This window comes from Melospiza georgiana, chromosome 1, assembly GCF_028018845.1.
Source record: "Melospiza georgiana isolate bMelGeo1 chromosome 1, bMelGeo1.pri, whole genome shotgun sequence".
NCBI classification, from domain to species: Eukaryota; Metazoa; Chordata; class Aves; order Passeriformes; family Passerellidae; genus Melospiza; species Melospiza georgiana.
Genome location: NC_080430.1, coordinates 137,362,677 through 137,385,551, shown reverse-complemented (window position 1 = coordinate 137,385,551; position 22,875 = coordinate 137,362,677). Strand labels below are relative to the sequence as shown.

The 22,875-nt window shown below is 42.7% G+C and overlaps 1 protein-coding gene across 6 annotated transcripts in view; it reads right to left on the bottom strand.

Annotated features, from left to right (window-relative positions):
* ENPP2 (ectonucleotide pyrophosphatase/phosphodiesterase 2) overlaps nucleotides 1-16,398 on the bottom strand; it is a 71,470-nt gene extending 55,072 nt beyond the window's left edge. For 2 of the 6 annotated variants that reach the window (XM_058036374.1, XM_058036382.1), the window contains exons 1-2: nucleotides 1,428-1,548; nucleotides 884-986 (exon numbers count right to left, since the gene is read on the bottom strand). In XM_058036374.1, coding sequence (XP_057892357.1) covers nucleotides 884-986; nucleotides 1,428-1,478 — 154 coding nt within the window. In that variant the 5' untranslated portion in view covers nucleotides 1,479-1,548. The other 4 variants (XM_058036417.1, XM_058036390.1, XM_058036398.1 and 1 more) reach the window with 4 other exon arrangements.
* Nucleotides 16,399-22,875: the final 6,477 nt, after the last annotated feature.

Genomic DNA, 22,875 nt, shown 5'->3' with positions numbered 1-22,875 from the left:
AATTTTATAATTAAACTTCACACGCTATCATTACAGACAGGCACTGCAAATGAAACCCTTTCACTTCAGTTATGTTAACCAGCTCTAAGTCAATGACCGCGAGTTTCCCTTCTCCTGCCAAAGGAACAGAGACACAACTCAAGCCTGCTTTTTCTTGAATAAAAAAAGACTAGTTGTCTGGTTTACACATTTTTCCATTTGGACTATGCTTGAGCTCACAGAACCCCATGCTGCCCCACAACACAAATAACAGTTCCTTCTGCAGCATGTTCTTGCTATCTTCCAAAAAGAAAAAAAGTAGCAGGCGTAAGAAAAGCAGAGGACTGGGTGACAGCACATGTGCACGAACACCTGCTCTCCTCTCCCAGCCCTCTCTGCCGTCAGATGTCTGCCGTCTACTGTTCACAAACCAGCATGACCTCAGGAGCCACAGAAATCCCAAAAGCTTTTCTCACCAGTGCCTCTTGAAAGCATTAATCAAGTTTCTAGAAACCGCTTCAGCGCTACCAAAATAAATCCGCCCCCCTTAAAGCCATCAGGGAGTTTCTCTTAGCGCTAGAAGGAAGCCATGCAAAGTACAAAACACAGCAAACACTTCACAAGCTGAGGAGACCAGTCTCTGTGAGACTGACAGCGCTTAGTCCTAAAATAAGCTAAATTTTCCATAGTCACATGCACACAGAGCAAAAGTTTAAGTAAATAGGAGACCTATAGGTGAGTCCCAAAGGTCAACTGACTCAGGCTCAGTGAGTTATTTATTCTTCTCTATATCCTACAGAGAAAAGGAACAAGCAAACTACTGTTACAGAGTAGGAATGGTTTCTAACCACAGTCTATAACATAAGGGTATATGGTGATGTACAATTTCTGTCTGTTACTGTACCTGAGACCGGGCCCTCATCCCATTCTTCAGATCTCCTAAATCGATTTGTTGTAAATCCCATGCAGACATTTACTCCAAAGGCAAAAGCAAATAAGGATATAACCTGCAAAAGTAAAACAGCAAAGTAAGCAAACTGGGCAAGAAGCAGGACTTTTGCACTAAGAGCATTATGCATAAAGGGAAGAGATGGTCCTTAGTACATTGGAGCTCCCTAGCACTGCAGTTCCCATCACTGGAGCAGCAGCTGACAGCGTCACCGTTGGAGAGTAACACAAACCAGAAGGGGTTTATGAATAAAACATCTCTTTCTGGAGCTGAAACGCTCCTTTTTGTAGGAACTTATTCGGAATGAGAGACGGGCTACTCCTCCTCTAAAAGTAAACACGCTCCTCTCCTCTCCTACCTGGTGCGAGTGGACGCAGCCCTGCTTAGCCATACCAGGGAATTCTTGAAAAGCCTACGCCGCACTGTCGCCTTTTTTTATAGTGAGCGCAGAGCTCTGTTTGCTCGGGGAGTTGAGGCTATTAGCTACGAGTAATCCCACCTGGTGAGGTTGACAGGCTCGTGTGATTTGTCCAGGGGGTGATTTCATCATGTTTCACTCACAAATCGCAGCTCCGAGTGCAAGAAGCTCCAGGCATCATCGCTCGCTACGCCCTCCCCCCAAACGCACACCCGCGCGCTTTTATGTGGTTTTCTCTGGCAGAGCGGGGCTCGCTTGTGCCGCTGCGGCCAAGAGCTGTTCCTGCTCGTTTTATTCTCCTCACAAAAGTAACATGCTTAAAAGAGAAACCAAATGCGGCTCCATCTGGCTCAGAGAAGAAGAGGGGGGAAGCTGGCCGGGGGCTGCGCACTGCAGATCTGCCGCTGCCCCCCCAAAAGCGGCCCGGCCGGTGTCAGGTGTGGCGGCGCCGGGGGCTGCCCCGCTGCCCTGGCACGGCCGGGCGGGTCCGGGGCTCGCTCTCCGCGGCTGCTCCCCGAGCTCCGCACCGCGCTGCCGAGCAGGGCCTCTCGAAACCGGAGACACCTTCAGAGCTGGGGGCAGGGGGGCGTTTTTCAACCGTGTTCTCCCGGGCTGCTGTGGCAGGGCAAGGCTCGTATCGATGGAAACACAAGCAGTTCCTTCTGAATAGCTGGAAACCCCAAACTTCCAGAAAGGAAGGGAAGTGACACGTTCCCTCTGCCCCACATTTCCCCATTTTCATCAACAACAGAAAACTTGGCTGTTTGGATAAGCACTTTTATTTACAAAGCAAATGATAATGCTGAACAGAATTACGGTTCAAATCAGTGGCTTAAATATTATTTGCCCAGGCAAATTATTTACCACTGTAGTTTGCCACTTTTTTTTCTCTGATGAAAGCTTCTTTCATGAAAGTGTTTACTAACAATTACATTTAAAGGGACAGAGTCAAGGTTTGTAAGCCCTCGGGTGGACTGACCTTCCCTTGGGACCTGTCCCATATTCTATACTGGCATTGAAAGACACAGTGCAGTTTTCTTTAAAATATTTTGCAGTATTAAACACATACAATTTTGAACTTTGTTTAGAGGCAACTTTTACCTGCTGAAATAACTCCCCCACCGTGAAGGTTTACAAGACCGAGTTTAAAAATCCCTTCTCTTTGCTGCCCAAGTGTCAGCCTGCCAGCCTTTGCTAGGACCTGATCCTTTTTTATGCAGTTTCTTAACCGAAAGTGGCTCCATTGTGCAGCTGCAGCTTTGCATTGCAAGGCTCAAGGCCATGTAATTAGCTTGAAAATTCCTACACAAGGACATTGTATTCGTTTTCCTTGCACCAGCTGAGACTATGCATTCAAGACCCATCTTCTAATGTTCACTTTATCACTATCTGGGCTGAAAAAAAAAAAAAAGAAAAAAAAGTTGCAATGGGCACTATTCTTCTAGCAAAAAGCTGTTGTGCAGAGATCTAAAGAAAAGTAATCATCAAAGGTTTTACTATAAAATTCTTTGTCCTTAGCCTCTAGTATATCCTGTGGTCAAACAACTTCATCCCCAAACCAGCTAAGTGCAGCAGTGTGTGACTGCAGCAGAAGGGAAACCTACAGTGTCACAAATGAAACTGCTAACAGTGTTGCCCATGTATCTTAACTACTGGAGCTCATGGTTTCAGAGCAAAATATGGGAATCGGCAGCTCCAAACTCTCCTCCAAGCTAGGACCTTCGGATCACCAAGGGACTTGGGCAAAACACAATGGACTTTTCAAATCAGGTGGCCAATTTTGTGTGCTCAAACGAATACATGAAGTCTCTGAGATGCTCTCAATTTCAGAGCCTTTGCCGTTCCTGAATATCTTCCTAACACACAGGTCCTCAGTTTTTTTGGAAAGTTCCTACATATGTTAAAAATGGCCATTCAGGAAAAAAAAACCTTAACAAAGAAAACCAAAAAAAACAGCATTATGAATGACTTCTACCGATTTAAACATACATATTTCATTCTTCCATTCGTGTAACATCTCTGGAGCTTGTAAATTTCACAATTTTACATAAATGGAAGAGCTTATTTTATGTTTCCTAGTCCATGCTACAAGAATATTAAATTAATTAAGGTCATTTGTAATGTCCTTTAGAACTATAGATGATGACTCTGAAAAGGCTAATCTTTTTCATCTGTGTTATGTAAGACATTTTCTAGTAGCTCTCAACTGAACACAGTCAGATGCACAATGTTCTTTTTGTCACAAGGCTTGTGCCTGAAGCTATCCCACAGATTCAAAAGGAACTTATTAGCATAAACAAGGTCTAATGATTTTGTTCAGGAAAAATGTCACTGTTGGGATCACTGGCAACTAATTTTTCAGCAACTAATTGCCATTTTACTAATCAGAAAAGAAAGGACTAAAGCTGAAATAATGTATTCCTGGCCCACAAATTCAGCAATTCAGTGGAAGTTTTAAGACTTAAATGAAACACGTTAAAAAGGAATTTTAACAAGATCATCAGAATATGTAATGCCTCTTCCTCAGTTTTTGTGTATAAAAATTGTCCTTGGGCTTTTCAGGCTTTTCAGGCTTGTATGATTACAAGCCTGATTGTTTAACACAGGTTGCAAGGCTTACAAAGAGACACCAGATGGCGCCTCACAGGAGAGGTTCGTGATGTTCCATTTCCAGTTACAAACATTCACTGAGTCGCAGAAACATTTAGGTTGGAAAAAAGCATTAAGATCACAGAGTCCAAACCCATGTCCACCACTAAACCACGTCCTTAAGTGCCACACCTAAACGACTTTTAAATACCTCCAGGGATAGTGACTCCACCAGCTTCCCTGGGCAGTTTGACAACAATTTCTGTGAAGAAATTTTTCCTAATATCCAGTCTAAACCTCCCTTGCTACAACCTGAGGCCATTTTGTCTCATCCTGTTACGTGTTACTTGGAAGACGAGAACAGACTCCACCTGGCTGCAGCCTCCTCTCAGGCAGTTGTAAATAGTGATAAGGTCTTCCCTGAGCCTCCTTTTCTTCAGGCTAAACAGCTCCAGCTCCCTCAGTTTCTCCTCATCATGTGCTCCAGACCCTCCTCCAGCTCTCTTTCCCTCCTCTGGACATTCTCCAGCTCCTCAATGTCCTTTCTGAAGTGAGGGGCTCCAAAGTGAACCCAGGATTCAAGGTGCAGCCTCCCCAGTGCCAGGTCACTGCCCTGCTGGCCACACAGTTTCTGATCCAGGCCAGGGTGCTGTTGGCTGCCTTGGCCACCTGGGCACACACTGGCCCACATTCAGCCACTGCTGATCAGCTCTCCCAGCTGCTTTTCTGCTGGGCAACAAACTGACTGAGGGTGCCGTCAACTCCCTTGTTTGGGTCATCATTAAAGATATTAAACATAACTGACCCCACTACTGAGCCTTGGAGACTGGACACCAACTAGATTTAACTCTATCACCACTCTCTGGGCCCAGCCATCCAGGCAGTTTTTTAATCCAGTGAAGAGGGCACCCATCCAGCTCATGAATAACCAATTTCTCCAGAAGAATGCTATGGGAAGTGGTATCAGCTATTCCATAGAGTTAATATAAGCAAAGCAGTGCACTTACAGTCTTATATAAACTCATTTTTCTTGAGCAGTTTTTCTAATGAGTAAAGGAATGCAGAGAAATCAAGTATGCTGGCTGAGTCAGAGGTTGGGGATGGAGTGGACTGCAATAAAATGAGCCTTTTTAGCTACTCCTGTCAACTTTGCACTGGATGCTGGATGTATGGGGTGACTGGGGGACCAGGGTGAAAGCCTCCAGTAGGGTTGACATCAACATGAAAGAAAGGTGAAGGACTTCTTTATAGTGCCTCAGAACTCTCATCCTCCTAAATACAGCATCCACGTATAGTTGTGGCCAAGAAAAAGTCCTTTGAGTGCACAAAATAGCAATTTCAAGGAACAAAACCTTTGGATAAACCATAGAAATTCAAGTTGTATCCACATCAGTCGTACTCAGGTATAAGCACTGGGAAACCAAATAAACTTCCAACAGTCAGAGTGAGCATGGGGAAGAGTTGAGTACCTTGCTGAAGACACCCTGAGTCTTAACGAAGTCAGAGAGGCACAACATATCAAGTAGAGCTGATTCCTGTGTTTAAAGGACTTTAAACCACATTTTAATTACAGACTCAGAGAATGGTTAAAGTTGGAAGGGACCACTGGAGGTCATCTAGTCCAACCTCCCTAATCAAACAGGATTCCCTAGAGCACATTTCTAAGGATGGTGAATATATCCAGAGAAGGAGACTCCACAGCCTCTCTGGGCAGCTTGTTCCAGCTTGCTCCAGTCACTCTCACAGTAAATAAGTTCTTCCTCACATTCAGATGGAACTTCAGAAGGCACAGGACTGACTGCCAAGGAGCTATGCCCTCTGCTACCCCATGAGCCTGGGGAGACCCACAAACCAGGCTGTGCTCACATGAAAGTACACCCTCCTCACCACAGTTTCTCAAAACACCACCAGTCTTCAATTATCTGTCTGCTCATCACTGCCTCGAGGGGAATGGTATGCAAATCATAGTGCCTGCTGCCCTGGAGGGCTGTGCTGAGGATGACTTTCTTGGCAGTGCCAGACCCTCAGGGACAATCATGGACAAATTAAAGTCTTCAAAATTGCAGTTTGCTGCAGCCCAGCCCCTGAAGCAACAAGTGCCTTAGGCACATACAGGCACATCAGCATTTCTGAGCATTCTATATGATGCCTGCAGGGTTCATAGGGCTGGAGGGAGAGCACCCAGATACAGCCAAAACTCACTGAGTACCACCAGCACAGCACGTTGCACCCCTCCTCACCTCACCCTCATGTACGTGTCCTGCTCAAAACACAGGGACAGTGGGTTCATGCCTGGCTGAATCCGGGTTCTGCCTACCCGGAGACAGAAGAGGAACCACTGGCCAGGGGAGGACTCGAGTCCCTGTCTCTGCTTTACTTACGTAAAATGTTTGTATCCTCACTGGGATGACTGAAATGCTGGTGAGCAGCGCAGTGAGAAAAAGGAGGATATAATGCAGCAGAGAAATAAATTTTCTCACACCCCAGATCAGATACAACAGCTTCAGTGGTTCAGTGAGGATTGTGGATTTGGTGACAGCACTGCAGCACCAGAAGCTGCCTGTGATGCCTATGGAGGGGTGTTAGCCCAAGTGCACTCTCTACACACAATCACCACTGTGGTGGCACAAGCAGAACAAGGTTTATGAGCCAGGTTATGTCTTTTAGCAGGAGAGCTAGGTGAGCTGGAGAGAGGAGAGGAGTTCTCAGTGACCTGGAGAAAGCTTTGGGTGTTTGTCTCCCAGCACACCACCCACTCCAAGGCACGGTATTTCACCTCTCACTGAGAGCCACACACGACAGCAGCAGCGTTAACAGCAGTTCCATATCTATGGCTTCCTCATCTTTAAAGAAACTACATATACCAAATTCAGTTACTGGACTATATTACTATTATGAAGCAGCTCAAGTACTTCACTAAATGCACTGAGAATTGTATTTCTTAAGATAGTAATATATAAAAATTCTAGCAACTGCAGAATAAAAACTGTTCTGTAATGAAAAATCTTCAGGGAGAATATGAAGGAGTGAAACATGGAGCCACAGGGCCCATGTGTGTTTTTAGCACAGCCCATAAAAGCTGTGTATTCAAGTCCTCATTCTGGTTTTCTAGTGCTTGATATGGATGTCACAGTTGCCCATTGACAGCTTTACATCGGTCTTCTTCAAAGAGTTGTAGATTTCAGTGGTGTGAAATCCACCCACCTACCCCCCAGACAGCAGTCTGGAGGTTTCAAAGGCCTTGCATGGTACCTTGCATATGCCGCACACAATCACTGTTAATTTATTTGAATTTTACAAGAGATACAACCTATTACATCCCACAAAAACCATAGACTCTTTAAAATAATGAATTAAAGCTAAATGGGAAAAAAAATCCAACCAAAACAAAAACTAACAAGCAACAGTGAAAAAAGCTAAACAAAGACAAAAAACAAAAAAACAAAACAAAACAAAAAAAAAAACAAAAACAAAAAAACCCAAACAAACAAACAAAAAAAAAAAAAAACAAAAAAAAAAACCCCAAAACCCACAAGGATGGGAAAGCTACTTAAGGATGTAAAAAGCAGGTTTTCTAGACTTCAAATAATCTTTCCAGTTTCTTTTTCTAATTTCTATGTACATCCTTTACCATTTTCAAATTTTTCTCAGTAGAATATTAGCTTTGAATCTCCTGGGTATATAAAACTTCTTGAGAGGACTTCTGCAATAACTCTGTAACATATCTCTCTGACTTGATTACATTTACCCTCAGCTCAAACTCCATTTTGGCACATTTTCAAGGTCAAGGTTTGGATATGATTAAAAATTTCCAAGTGCTAGTCTCTCCCCTACAAGTAAAATGTGGATATAATTAATACTGTTTACTTTGTTTTCTTTGCAAACAAGAGTTTCTGTTTGTTTGAAATACTTTTTTTCATGTTTTCAGCACTTGGATCAAAAAAGAAATATTTTCATTAATATCTTTCTGCTAGTTAATCTTAAAAAAAAACCAACCTGATATTTTCAAAGCAGCAGAATCCTATTTGATTTCAGTTTAAAGAGATATGTCACTAAGAATACTGTTCTTAACTTGCTTGCAGCTGAGGCTTTTTTTGCAGCATCAGTACTTGAGAAAGATCAAAGTGGGGTCAGGCTGGAACAGAGGATTCCCACACAAATGCAGACATGCCTTCAGATTGGCACATTTTGTTCCTGGTTGTATGCATAAGAGGCATCTAAGGCTGAAGAACTGGCTGCTGTTATGGTGATGTGTGTTTCCACCTAAAGCTTTTTTTTTAGCATGGTAAATAAATGCATGAACATAGAATAGACCTTGGCAGTGTTGCAGTTAAGGCAATAAAATTAATAAAAACAAAAAGCTGTCGTCCCTCTGGGGCTTGAACCTTCTCCACATGAGCCTCAGCCTGACTCAAGCAGATCTATTTTATTTGCATAAGGACTGCAGGTCTACACCACTAAATGCAATCAGTCCAACACAAAGAGAAGGAAATCCTGAAGAAGTTAGGACAGCTGATGAAGAAGAGATGTCCTCTTAAAGAGAAAAACAACAATTATTAAATGCTGCCTAAACTGCCTGATCTGATTCACTGGCCACATGAACATTTATGTGGCAGAAGATACAACAGGAACTGTCCAGGCTTTTGTTCATGGAAAATTGCATAAAATGGGGACACAGCTAACATGTTAATAAACTTAATCCCATCTGTAGCCCTTTTTTGGGTGTACTGATTTATCTCATAGTTGAAAGACACATCTTTTAAAGCTATCCCTAGCTGTTGAGAGGGGTGAGATATTTCCACACCTTGGAAATAACTGGCTCTTCTGGCCTTTTCCTTCAGAACAGAAATAAACAATAGAATAAGCAAATAGAATCCAGATACCTAATGTCTACCACCAGGCCTAGTAGACTGGCAAATCCTTGCTGTCTCTTCCATCCTCTCACCCCAACCATTTCTAGAGATACACTGTAAATCAAAACAGGTTAAAAACTTCCCTTCCTTTGACAGGTTTTACAGTTGGATCAATTTTCCTGCCCTGGTCCTCAGCCCTGGCAGCAGTGAGACACAGTGAGCTGCAAACTGCTGCTGGTAACTGAGGAGCATCCGTGGGCAGGGGAGTGGGGAGGGGGCAGGGACAAGCTCTGCTGTCCCCCCATTCCCTCTGCTCCCAGGGGAGCGATGTCACCTCAGCATTCACTAAACACACTGCATTTCTTAATAGGCATCTGCTGCTGCCCGTTGTAATGGCAAAGCACAAAAGGGTAAAACAATCACATCTTGCTTTTGGGTCATTTCGGACAGATGGGCCACTTTCCAAGCATCACAAATTTTCCTAAGTTGAAACATGTCACCGCAAGTTCAGTTGAAGGTCACATTTTTTTTTCTGATTTCAGCTGAGTGCAAAGATGACAAATGTAAGTACAAAGGGAAAAACATCCTGTTGGAACAGTACTCCCTGTTTTCTACGGGTGAGAAAAGTATAGGCAACATTTCAACAACTAAACAATGTGATCCATTGCTGAATGATTGCTTTAAAAACCCATATCATAATGTGTAACTGAAAAAATTTCAAAGTCTGCAGGAATACAATATAAAAGTAATGAAGAAAAATGCTAATAATCAAAAATATGCTACTCTGCATTCATTTGCATAAGGATTATCAGGGGGTTTTAGGCAAAATACTTTTTTCACTTTCTCAGCATAAAACTTTGGAAAGGAGTAAAGTATTTTTTGTAATGGATTAAACAAATAAACTGCAGGGAAACTCAGGTCACTTAAATATTAATAGATTTCTTCATTATTTTAAAGCAAATAATCTTACTGAGTTAAGCTTTGTTTAACTCATATTTTGGTTTTTTATTTAGCAAAACAAAACTTTCAGAAAGACACAATTCATTGGTTTAGTGATTGCTGACTGCTCTAGACCAACAGCAGCTCTGCTCTGCTTAGCCTTCAGAGAAGGCTCCCCACCCTGGTAAATGTCCTTTTCACAGCAGACAAGACTGAAATCAGCTTAAAATTATAGTTGTTGAAGATTTCCATGGTAGAGACAGATGTTCCTGGGCATCCACAGAGAGCCTGCAAAGCTATTTAATTTATTATTTTTTCACTGCCCATGGCTAACCCTTCTCCAAAACACTGAAACCAAACAACTTTGATGGCAACATGTGATCTAACCCATGTAAAAAAGTAAACTACTGCTGTGGTGAAGAGAGCAGGGACGTCTCCTTCACCAGCTGCAGGGAGGGCCTCCAGGGCCTGCTATCCCTGCTCAGATGTGCAAGCTCAACATTTCAGTTTTTTGGGAGAGGAGGAATACTATGAGTAAATCACCTTCAAAGCAAACAAAAAAAAATCCCAATACACTTTGGGCAAAGAAGCCAGGATGGATGATGGAAAGAGGCAAGGAGCAGCAATATGCTCAGGTGACAGCTGAAGTCATCAGAGGAGGAGTACTCCTACCCCTGTGTGAACTGAGTTCCCTTTGCACCGAGACAGAACGGGAGCACAAACTGCCTCTCTGGTAGCTTAAGCTGTGAAAGTTGGTTTGAAAATGGGTGTGGGACTATAACCTCATGTTCATACTCCTGCTTCCTGGGAGTCTAAGCCTGCTGAATCATCTGCTTCATTCTGCAGATAATTCTAGCATAGTTTTGGGAGGTACTGAAGTAAAAAAAAAGCAACACTAGGAAAAGTTTTGTTGCTTCCTACTCTGATGCATTATGAGTAAAACAAATAAGGCAAACTCCAAACTCCATTGTATAAGTGCAGGTGGAAGTACAGTCAGACTGCAGGACAGAAGGCACAGGGGAGAGGCACAGGAAACTTTTGGAGAAGTGGCAGATTCAACACACAAACCAGGCTCAATGCTGCCAGCAGCAACTGCTAGGACAGCACAGTAAATGAAGGGTACCCAATACCCCACGACTGTCACAGCCATCTCCTGCCATCTGTGGGGAATTCTGGGCTGGCTTGGCAGCGCAATGGGAGGGCAGAAAAAGACATCTTAGTGTTGAGAGTGAAAGGAGATGAAATATATTAGGAGAACAGAGTTTTGGAGACTCCAAAAGGGAATCTCCTTCTTCTTCCTGCTGTTGTGAGGATTGGAAGGAGGAGACCGTCCTTGTGATCTCTGCCCTGTTGCTAATGCTCTTTCAGTTGTACCCTACTGCACAAGTCCATTATATGTTAGAGAATGTCAAAGCAGTGGAGTGTCTTTAGGTGCACTGAATTTATGTAGTCAAGCACAAATGACCTGGGCCAGTGCTTTTGGACTTGCAGCCAGCTGAGATTGGGACCCTTCAGGTTGTTTCCTGTAAGCAGAGACTTAGATTCTCTGGTACAATCCTGTCATTTACAAGGAATATACAAAGAAATGCTGTTCCCCTGAGCAGAGAAAGGAATCCTGTTATTCTGGAGATCCCAAAGGCACTTAAGGGCTTCTTACATTTTTTCCAGATGAAGGGTCATCAGCTCCAAGGGAATCTCACCCCATCTTACAGCATGCCCTCTCTCCAAGCTGAAGGGGTGACCTTTTCTGGGGTTTGCCTACTGTCTTCACTGCCATTTTAGCTGCTCAGCCTCAACATGGAAAGAAATAAAAACAGGAATTCATGGGTGATGGCAATATTTACAAAATATTGTTTCATCAGTACATTTTCTCTTACCCCATAATTACCATATTTTCATCCCCTGGATATCCAGTTTATAAACATGTTTATGTTCATGTTCATGTTTATGGATGTTTATGATTGTCCCAGCCAAAATTCATTGTGGGTGTGCAAAGAGCCTTTGAAGAATGCCTGAAACAACTGAGGAAGCCGTACCTCAATTCTAGTGTCACCTGGTGCAGGTACCAGATTGCAGCCACAAACTCATACTCTTCTTTCTCCAAAGATGGCTGAACCAAGCCATATTTTCTCTTTATACAGCCTGTGAAGTCTTTAACTATTGCACTGACCATCCTTCAGTGGTCCTGATACAGATGAGTGCCAGTTCCCACCATCCCACTCACACCTGAGCCCAATGCTGACACACCAAACCATGGGCTGGTGCAGCTGGAGGGGCACTCAACTGTTATAGTCCTTGCAGTTGCAATCACAGTTTCCCTGTCCCCTTTGGTAGCTCCAACATTGAATTTGGTGCAGGGCTGGTCCCCGTTTGCTGCTGCCACAACACAGGTTCCTCAGCACCATCCTGTTGCAGCTCCAAAACTCTTGTTCCATTACCCCTTTCTCCTGTCACTGGCCAGAAAAGGTTTTCAAGCTGTCACATTCATCAACAGCAGCAGGGACATAAAGCTAATGCTACTTTAAATATTTTTCAGCAGAGTAAGATACAATAGGTTCAAATCCACCAATGTTCTGTGGATAGTAATTCCTATCTTGAAATTCACTTCAGTGTCTTTTCCCTTTTTACTGCTATTTGTCATGAGTGCTGGTGCATCTGCTGCACCAAAATCTCCTGCCTCAAGGACTAAATTAGACAATCTGGGGCAATTCTGCAGTGCCCAGTTGCTGCAGGCAACTAATTGAAAATTCAGGGTGTGGGATGAGGTGTCCCTGGGCTGTATTCCTACCCTCTGCTTTGTTATGCTGTTTGCAAAACAGGTGAGGGAAGTGTTTCAGTCCTGTCCCAGGTTAGCACAGGGCTCTCTGTAAAACCTGGAGCGATTCCCCGATGGATGCGTCTGGGAAGCAGTGGGGTAGTGCTGGCTGAGTGCATGTGTGGCCTGGCAGCCTCAGCAGCTCATCCTGCCATGTCCCAGCAGCCACCTCCACTGCCACATGTGCCAATATAGAGCTTGGAACTTGGCATAGATCAAGAAGCCTGCATGAACAAAGCATTATTACCCAGGACAATCCATATATCCCAAGTTCTTTGAGCACCACAGGTATGAGAGGCAGGACCTCAGCTGAATGTGCCTTTTACAGCAAGCAGCGGGGAACAGAAATCTGTGAAGGAAATAAAAGTGACATTTCAGTGAGGGGGATGGGAGGCAGGTGCTGTGGGAGGGAGGACTTCAGGAACAGCCCTGGCCATGTCCCAACAGTGGTGTTTCTGCAGATTTCTACATCAGATGACATGGGAAGAAAAATATTAGGTTATGGACAAGGATGGTGAAGAGCCAAGTGACAGCAAAGCCAGAGAGGTCTTCAAAACTAGAAGGCTTTCAGGTGAAAATCTTTAACTAACCTAAAAATACATGGAAACAGAAGAACAGAGGGTGAGAATGCGGAAACATGTGCAGTAGTGCATTATGTGGAGAGGCCGGGGCTGCCATGGAGCAGACACAGCCTGTCCCACCACAGGCCAGGCTCAGGCCCTCACCAGCCCCTCACGAGGCCAAGATGGCGGCGCCTGGGGTAGAACAAAAGAGAAAGAGGTAAAAAGCGCTGTGCAGGTAGTGCTGAGTGAGGGGAAAGTAAGAGAAACAGCTCTGCAGGCACCAAGGTCACTGAGGAAGGAGGGGAGGAGGTGCTCCAGACCAGAGCAGGGATTCCCCTGCAGCCACCAGAAAATGCCTTAGAGAAGCAGGTTTGTCCTGGCCCATGGAAAGGCCCCAGAGCGGGGCAGGGAGATGTGGGAGCAGGAGAGAGCAGCAGAGAGGGGCTCTTATTTAATTCATTCTTACCAAGCTGAGTCTTTTTTGCCCATGACACTAATTGGCAAAGTGAGCTCCCTGTCTTTATCTCAATCCATGTGCCTTTCCATCCTATTTTCTCCCCATGGCCTGTTAAGGAGGGGGAATGAGAGAGGGCATCTGGCAGCCAGACAAGGCCAACCCAACACAGCTTCCTAGTAAAAAACTCTACAAGAAATGACAAAGTTAGATAAACAAAGGGGAAAGCTTTTGGACAAGACTTCTGAGTTACTTCACAAGACAAACAGTATGGAAGGAGGGCATGAAGCCCCCACAAAGAAATGAAAAGAAAACAGCTGGCTAAGATCTGGAGAAGAACAGGTGTCTGGACACAATCTCCCAGTCATGGATGTAATCCAGCTGCAATAGGAGAAAGTTCTCTCTGGCTTAGGGCAAGAGGACAGGAGCTGAGCATACCTGCTATTATCTTGTATTTTTAATCTCTTTTTATCCAATTTTTCACATACAGTACTATCAACTAGAACTTCTAAACAATTCATTACTTCAGTGTTTTGAAACATGAAGCCTTCTAAGATAAAAGACCATTTACCATGAATCTTATGGAATTTAAACACTGTACACAATAGGAAAATATTTCCCCAAAAGTGATAGAGTCAATATGTATTTATTTCTATATTTATGGGGGTTTTTTTGTGTACCAAGGCAACAGTTCTCTTTTATTCTAGCTATGTGGAGCACACAGAGTTTCCTGGGTTTTGAGACAAAGAAAGCCTGTGAGATCATTTGGTCTGGCTCCCTACAAACACAGTTGTCATCTCTCCCAGTGGTGAGCACAGGGGAGGGTGCATCCCAGCTGGGCTGGTGTGGGTGGCATGGGGAGACCTGTGTTGGGAGGCTCAAAACCCCTCACCCAGCAAGGTGTGGCATAGGTCAAGGATGCTGTCAGATTTGGAAGCACCTGAAAAATAGTTTGTGTTACTGGTGTGTCAGCAATATGAGGTTTGATGTGTTTCCTAAGTGGTCCATTAATCTGGGGAAATACCATAAATGAGCACAAACAGCACACAGGCATTCGGACAAGCTGCTGCTAGCCCCAGCACTGCCAGGATCAGTCTCATGCACCACTTCATTCATCTCCCACAAATACATTACCTCCACTTCCAGTTCAGCTAATGTCAAAGGATTCATTTGGCATCCTTTGGTAAAGGCTGCAGCGCAGGCACTGCTATGAACAGATCCAGCTTCCAAGAATGAAACTAACATATCTTCAGCTGTCTGGCATTCAAACTCAGCTGGCATCTTTGATGAATAATTGGAAACCTCCTTGCTGCAGTGACATTAAACTTATAGTTTAACCTTCATATTACAACCTCTGAAATAAGCTAAGATTTTGTAGAATAAATATTACTACAGAAATGGAGCACTATTTTGTTTTCTTAACATCTTATACAGGCCAGCCTCCTAGGAGGAAACATTCCCCAGCCTTGCACTTCATGAAAAGCTCATAATCTACAAATGTTTCTATTTGTCCCTTAACAGGTACAACAGGTCTTCTGTGGGCAGCCAATCTTAGGGGCACAGTCACCTTTGCTTTCTTTTAGCTACAGGCAACCCCCCAGTATCCACCAGGCACAGCCACTGCTCTCTGCCAGCTCCCACCCACCTCCCCACAGGTCCAGTGGGGACCTGGAGCATTCCTGTAAACTTCAGGTAGAACCGACACCCTTGAAATGCCCTAATTCCCTGTTTTGTTTTTCATGGACAAGTCAGTGTCCCAATTCCACTTGCAGAGCTCAGAGTTTCCATCACAGATGTGGTGGCAATAAGGAACAGGGTGCACAGCACTGACACATGCTGACAGGAAGCTTGGATAGATCAACAGAAATTAGAAGCAAATTACAATCAAAATGTAAGCAAATCAGAAGCAAAAGAAACTTGAAAGAAGGACCCAAGACTAATAATTCAAAATCAGAATAATCAAAATCATCGTGAGTCCATTACGAGTAGAACAACTATGAGACATGCAGTGTTTCATTGCTCCTTATCCAATTTGTCTCTCTAATCAGCACTTTACAGTTGTGGCATAGGGAGTTATGGGAAAAAAAATACAGGTACCTGAAGTGTTACTACCTTGCTTAAAGGAATCTATATAGTTCCCCTGGAGAAAAAGGCTTAGGGAGAGGTACTGTAACAGGAACTTTATTGAGAAAGATTGCCTTCAAGCCCAGAACTTTACCAGTGAAGCTCCAGACACTGGAAATTTTAATATAAATCAAAAGCCAAGTGATGGAGGAGTTCTAAACTCATATTTATGTACTTGCATAATATTAATACTGTAGGAGGTAAATATAAACAAAACACAAGATACTTTGCTCATGTCTGTGCTGGATGCCAATTTTGATATTGCTATAAGGTAAGAATATATATGAAAAGCAGTTTATATTAAATAGCTTAAGAGAGGAGATCTCTTCAGGAGGCAAAACAAGCTACACAAGAACCACTATGGTTTCCAAAATACATTTTCTTCTCTGTGCATTAAATAATATTTTCTCTTTTATTATAAACCAGGGGACTTTCAACATCACCCCTGAATGCATTTTGGAAGGACTTCCTGCTTGCCAAATCCCAATCCGAGTTGCATTCTGCAAAACCACATTCATGCAACTTCATTAGCTGACCTTGCTTGTCAGCTTTTATTTATATTATTTATTTAAGGCTACTTTGGCAAGCCAGGAAAACACGCAGGGCAGAAGGGTAGTGCAGATGCTCCTACCGTACCAGCGGGTCTTTTCTCTCCATGGCAGAAGCTCGGCGCTGGCTCCGCAGCGGCTCCGGCAGATGCGCGGGGCCGGGAATGTCCCGGGAGGTCGCGGGCTGCCCCGGCCGGGCGGGCTCCGGGGGTGCCCCGCGGCCCGGCCCCGCTGCGGCCTGGCTGAATCAGGGTGCCAGCTGCCCCGGCAGCACAATGGCTCCATTGGGAGATAGCTGGGAGACAAAGGCGCTGCTTTCAGGAATGATTTTATATGCATACATGTGACCTTTGCCTGAAATGGTTCTTTGGAAAGTGTCCCTGTCCTGAAGCTCTGCTTTCAAATGCAGAACTCTCGGGCTCTTGCTTAATCTGTCCTTCTTTTTTCCTATTTTATTTTGTGCCACAGATGCCTCAGAAGAGGTCATGTGCAGATAACAAGGTGGTGCTGAGCCTTTTCTCATCATTTAATAGAGTAATGGATAAGATTCCTTTCTTCACTTTGCAAAGTCCTTCACCCGGATCTGCTATCTGGAGCTCCTTTTCTGACACATCCAAGCTCAGGCCACCTTTGCTAGAGTACATATAATTTTAAATTTGTGCATCCAGATAACAACAGCAGAGCCTTTGGGTTTTTATTGTATTGGAGTGGCTTTTATTAAATCAAATTTATTAAATTTTATTAAATAAATTTACTATGAATAAATGTATTTAAAAATTGTTTAATTTAACTATGATTTTTAAGTATTTTGAAGGCTTCTTACTTGAATGGGTTTGAAATAGTGGCTGTCAATACACAGTATGCATGAAGTCCAAATATCATGCTAGCTGGGCTGGAGGTGTAGGTGTGAAGACAGAATTTATTACCTTTACCTTGGGATATGGCAATGAATGCTGCAGGTGAAGTGATGGGCCCTCAGAGTGATTATTTGTTAGGTTACAGGGAAAGTTAATAGCAGTGTGACTCTGAGGTTAGCCAAATTTTCCTTTATAAGACCTTGATTTTTGCTGTTTATTGCTCTGACAAATTTATATTTGCACTGATATTTTGTGCTGAAAAGAGTTGGGAGTTTTTAATCTATTTTTAGTTTGCAGCAAAATACACTGAACATTTTTGAGATTAAAACAAAGAATGTGTTCTTTTCTATACAAATGTTAACCAAAATTATCTGTCCTGTCCATAAACAGATCTCAGGCTTATATACCCTGGAGCAACAGACCAGATTTTGGGGACCAGGGAAGAATGGCCTTTGTCAAATGAATACATTCATTTATTGCTACCAAATTCCATACAAATTTTGTCAAGTTATAGATCTTTAAGAGATCTATGTGTATGCTGAGCACTGTGTGCAACTTGCTCACACTCAGTGGTTGAGCTCTCTGGAGATCATCTTCTCTGGGTGACTTTGAGGCCCTCACTGACCATGGGTCACAACAGAAATTTGTGAATTAAAACAGCAGGTTTATTTCAAAGGAAAGCAGTTGTAAAAGGTGCTCACAGTCCCAGCCAGGTCCAGGAGTGTGGTCATGGCTGTCTTTCACACACCACTCCCTCAGCACAGTTGCACACAGAGCCTGAGTCTCTCCCATAAAAAGTGTGGTGTTGAGCATGCTGGGAAAGCAAATTTCTTGTGCTGAAATAAATCTCAGCCCACTCCCCAAAAAACCCCAACCCCCACTGTGAAATCTTCCTAACCATCCTCCCTGTTCCCTACAGCCCCTTCCTTCAACATCAGTCTTTTAAGAGAGGGAACATTGAGAAGGAGGATAAAATCAAAGCTTTGAGGAGCTATTGCATAGGTCCTGTGATAAACAGGGTGTCTGTTGGAAAGACAGCACAGAGTATGTGATAATGCACAGAGAACACAGAAGCAGACAGATTTCAAGTGTTTGAGGAATATTAAAATTGCAAAGAATTTTAGATACAAATCCAGTTAGAGTACTACAAGCAATGAATGCAAGGAAATTAATATATACATATATTCTGCAATATCTAAACACAAAATATCTGAGCAAAGGGAGCAAAAAAGTACCAGAGAAGAAGAAACAAACTAGCAAACGCACAGATCTCCACCTCATACATAGCAGGCTGTTCCCAACCCTGTGCTCCCTATACTTGCTTGAATTCCATGTGAAAAAAGATGCATTTCACTTGCCTTAGAAGCTAATGTGCAGCCTGCCATGCCATTGACAGCCTTTTAACCCCATCTCACTTAAATAAAATTTTCCTTTTTTTTAATTTGATTTTAGCTTATCACTTTTCATTATTTGTTACACCATGAAAACGAATCTATTCTACAGCAGAATAGAGGTAGAGGTGCTTAAACTTAGTGTTACAAGTGTTCTATTGAACAAAGACATCTACATTATAAATTAAATTATTTCTCCACATTTACAGAGTTAATATATACCTGTATTTGAAGACAAGCACAAGCTTCCCTACTTAGTCTCAATCCATCATGGATTGCAGGAACTGGCAAGATTTAGCATTTCCCAATATATTCATTGCACTGTAAAAATATTTTGGTCAATCTTTACATCAGTTTAACACCACAACATTCTCTGTCATACAGCTACTCACTTTTGAGTCATACTCAATTAAAATAAATCTTAGGCAACTCTCACTCTGTATAAACACATTCAGGCTATTTAGCAAAACAGATGCTGCTGTCCCTCGGTGTCATGGGGAGCAGTGGCTATTGCTTTAGGTTCTGCTTCCCCAGAATTAACTACCTCAGTTCAAGCAGGAGCAGTGACCTGGGGCAGAGGGACACACACTGATGGAAGTGGAAGCCATTGCTTGCCCTGAAGGGCTTTGGGAATGGATTACTACCCAAACCCACAAAATTTTGAAATGTGTATGTATGTTATTTAGCATCCCTAAAAGGTGATCTGTGCACTGCCACCACCACTCTTTTACAGGCTGGGGCCATCACTTCATTTTCACAGAATCATAGAATGGTTTAGGCCAGAAGGGACTTTAAAACTCATCTAATGAGAAATTCCTTCCTAATATCCAATCTGCACCTGCCCTCTTTCAGTTTGACGCCATTTCTCCTTGCCCTACCACTACATGCCCTTATGAAAATATCAAAGAGCCTCTGCTACAGCAAACCCTCAGTGAGCTGTGATCAGAGACGTTGGATCTGCCTTCTGGACCTGGCTTTAGGCAGCAGCAAGGCACAAGTTGCTTAGATCAGGGCAGGGCTGCACTTGCACAGGTATAGCTGCAAGTAAAACATGTCAGACACCAAGGTCCTATTTTGATCATGCAAAACATCCAAAATAATGAAAACAAAAGTGGTAACTTCCCTGGTACACTGGGTTCAGATATCAGTATTCAGGAATTTGATTTTACAACAAATGCATTGAGGAGAGTATAGAGTACTCACTATAAGGGGCATAGGCTCATGCTTTCATGTGTAGCTAAGGTTTAATGAAAAGGATAAAAAATATTATTTATTTTTCAATATTCAGAACACATTGGAGTAAAGATTGTACAAGCTCAGCTTTAAAGAAGCTGTTCTCCTCAGAATCAGAAATCTGATCTCATGCAATCAGAGGGAGTAGCTATATAATTAAATCAGGCCACACATTGAGCAACTATATATGGATATATATGGAGCTAACATTAAGATCCTATTTTCAAAAGCTGTGTTTACAGATAAGCCAGACAGTTAGAAACAAAGACCTTTTAAACATAACTTCTTTTAATCTCTGCACTTACTGCACTCATTTTAAACAGTATTAATGCAAATAAATTCATCAGAAAATTATCCTGGCAGCTTGATGTGCCATGGGTATTACAGCACTAAAATCAACCATAAAAACCAGTGCTTCAAAAAAATTGCACTGCAGATAGTCACGAATAAAAGAAGATTGTGACTTACAAGAAATATACAACCCCTCCTCCTGTTAATCTGTTCCATATTTGATCACTGAGCTTGCGTTGCAGTTGAAAAATATCCCCAGGGACTACTTAGTGTGCTGCCTAATCCAGCCATCCACCCCCTGCAAAGCACAACCTCATGCGATTTTGTTTCATTATAAGTTTCTCTGCAGCTCCAATGACCCGGCTCAGTTTCACCTCCAGCAAGCAGATCTGAGCATGAAGAAATAGCTTATGTGGCCAGAACTGTGCAGAAATATGTAATCCTGTACCAGCATAATAGTGTGAGCTGAGCTAATGGAAAAAACATACTTTGTCCAGTTACCTTCTAGGCATGGCTGGAGTTACTCCGTCTGCAATCTGAATGGATTATGTGGTCTTGTATCTCTGACTTTGCTTTGGCATATTTTCTTGTTCTTAACCCTTCATTGGCAATATTACAGCTACATAAAAGCTTTGTTCAAACTCCAGAGCTTTACCATTTCTGTTAAACAATGTTTTTCCTGCCATTAAATGTTTTTTATTTCCAGTAGACTTTGCCCACCAGTGGGGATGTTACAGTATCCTTTTTCCTCAGTTAAAATAAAAACATGTCTTCCCTCTGAAACGTCATCAGACTCAGAGCTTCTAAAAATCATCTGTAAAAATATTAATCCTCTTGTCCTGGGCTGTGTTAACCACAGTATACCAGGCCACAAGCAGTCATAAAATATCACAACTTTACAAACCTGCACCAGAAGGATCCACCTCTGTGAGGGTGTCTGCCATAGGGAGTTTAGGATGGAAAAGAAATGGCCATAAACTGTAGCCAGGGGTAAATGTGTGTGAGGAGAAAAAGTTTGGATGTGTGAAGAATCATAAAGATTGTAAACTAAGGCCTAGTTCTCCCTGACCAACGTGAGAAGACTCTGCATGGGCTGCAGCTCTCCTCTGAGAGAGCAAGCAAGAACTAGCTGAGATAGCTCACAGCTTTATCACTTTGGCCATCATGCAAGGCACTCCAAGCCTTGGATAAGGCCAGCAAAGAGCCACAGGGCAGAACAGAGCATTAGCAGCATCAGCCAAGATCCTGTTCCCTGGCTTGAGGGCTGACACCATGGCTCCTTATCTACCTGCCTTATCACTAAGACATTGCTCTCTACACCTTCAATCCTTCTCTTCTACTGGTTTTCTTGTCCCAAAGACAATCCCTTATGCCCTATCCCAAACAACATCTCTTTAATCTAACACAATAACAGCTCCACCTAATTTTGAAGTTCCTAGTCTTGCACAATATGTTCAAGTGAAGTCAAAGTCTACATCCTGAACAAGATGTACAAATTTCTTGAATCAAACAGTAACTCACAAATTGTAACTAGGGACCAAGTTAGTAAAATCCATAGAGAAGGGAACACAATAAATTTCAAACCTGCTCTTACCTGCTACAGAAAATCCAGTGTTGAAACCTGACTATAAAGGCCTGACAAGAGATGCTGCATTAGGAATGAGGGTTATGAAGATTAAATAAAAAATAATATGATGATTACACACTCCCAGATGTTAACATCAACCCATAGGTGACAGTAGCCAACAGACATAAGCAACAAATATAGTCAATCCACCCCAGAGAACAGAGGTTTACCCTAGAGGACAAGGCTTACAGAGGAAGGACTGATGACTTCCAAGGGTCCCTCTGCAGGGCAGGGGTTGAAAATACACATGGATTTGCAGGTGATACACCAAGACCAGCCTTTGAAGCACAGTCAGGAATTTGGACCACTCACCATCTACTGTACCAGCAAGAAGCTGTTGGTCCAAGCTGTGACATGACCTGGGTGTAGATGCAGCATTTGTAATTCAAAATCAGGGGATTGGCCACCATTACTGTAGTGCTTGGATTTTCATCTTCCTGAAAAGAAAGTTGAATCTCCAGAGAAAATAAACATCTCAGTCTTTTTGGGGCAGGGGAAATTGGATAAATTTTTAAGAAGTAAATAATAATAATAATAATAATAATAATGACAATAAAATTTTTTATTTCTTATCATCTACAGATGGGGTCTAAAAGCTGTTTCACATGATTTAACAACTCATCCTTGTTGTGTGAAAATCCATTGTGAGAAGAAGCTACAAGCCCAGCTGCAACATGGATTAGGGCCTAACAAGTGCTAGACTGAGCAGGTATCAATCACAGTGACAGCTCCTCCTGCACTGAAATGTACTCAATTCTGGGAAAAAAAAACCCCAAGAGTGAACTGGCTTGTTTACCTTTGGATGCTGCAGAGAGGAATTGACTGCAGTGAAGGTTTTTGGGTTGCACAAATCAATTTTACATGCAACTACTTGAGAATTCTAAAAGGACTTGTTTGTTCACAAAGCTTAGTTTATATTTCTGCTTACAATTCATACTTCTGTTTTTGATTTCTCACAACATTTGTGTCCTTTTTCCAGACCCCCCTACAAGTCTTTATTCACTAAAGCTTTCAGAGTTTTGTTTTTGTTCTAATGTTTTTGCCTTCTAAGTTGTTTTTATTATGATGTACCACACTGAGTGCTATAACAGCCTGTGAGGGATAGTTTCTAAGAAGAATACAACAAAGCACAGAGCTTTTGAACATTTGGTTTCAACGTGGAAAGATTCTCTTTCATATGAGAATCATGTTGAGGATTTATTTCTAGGGGACTTTTTCTGCTTTTAAGATCTAACGAAGGAGTAT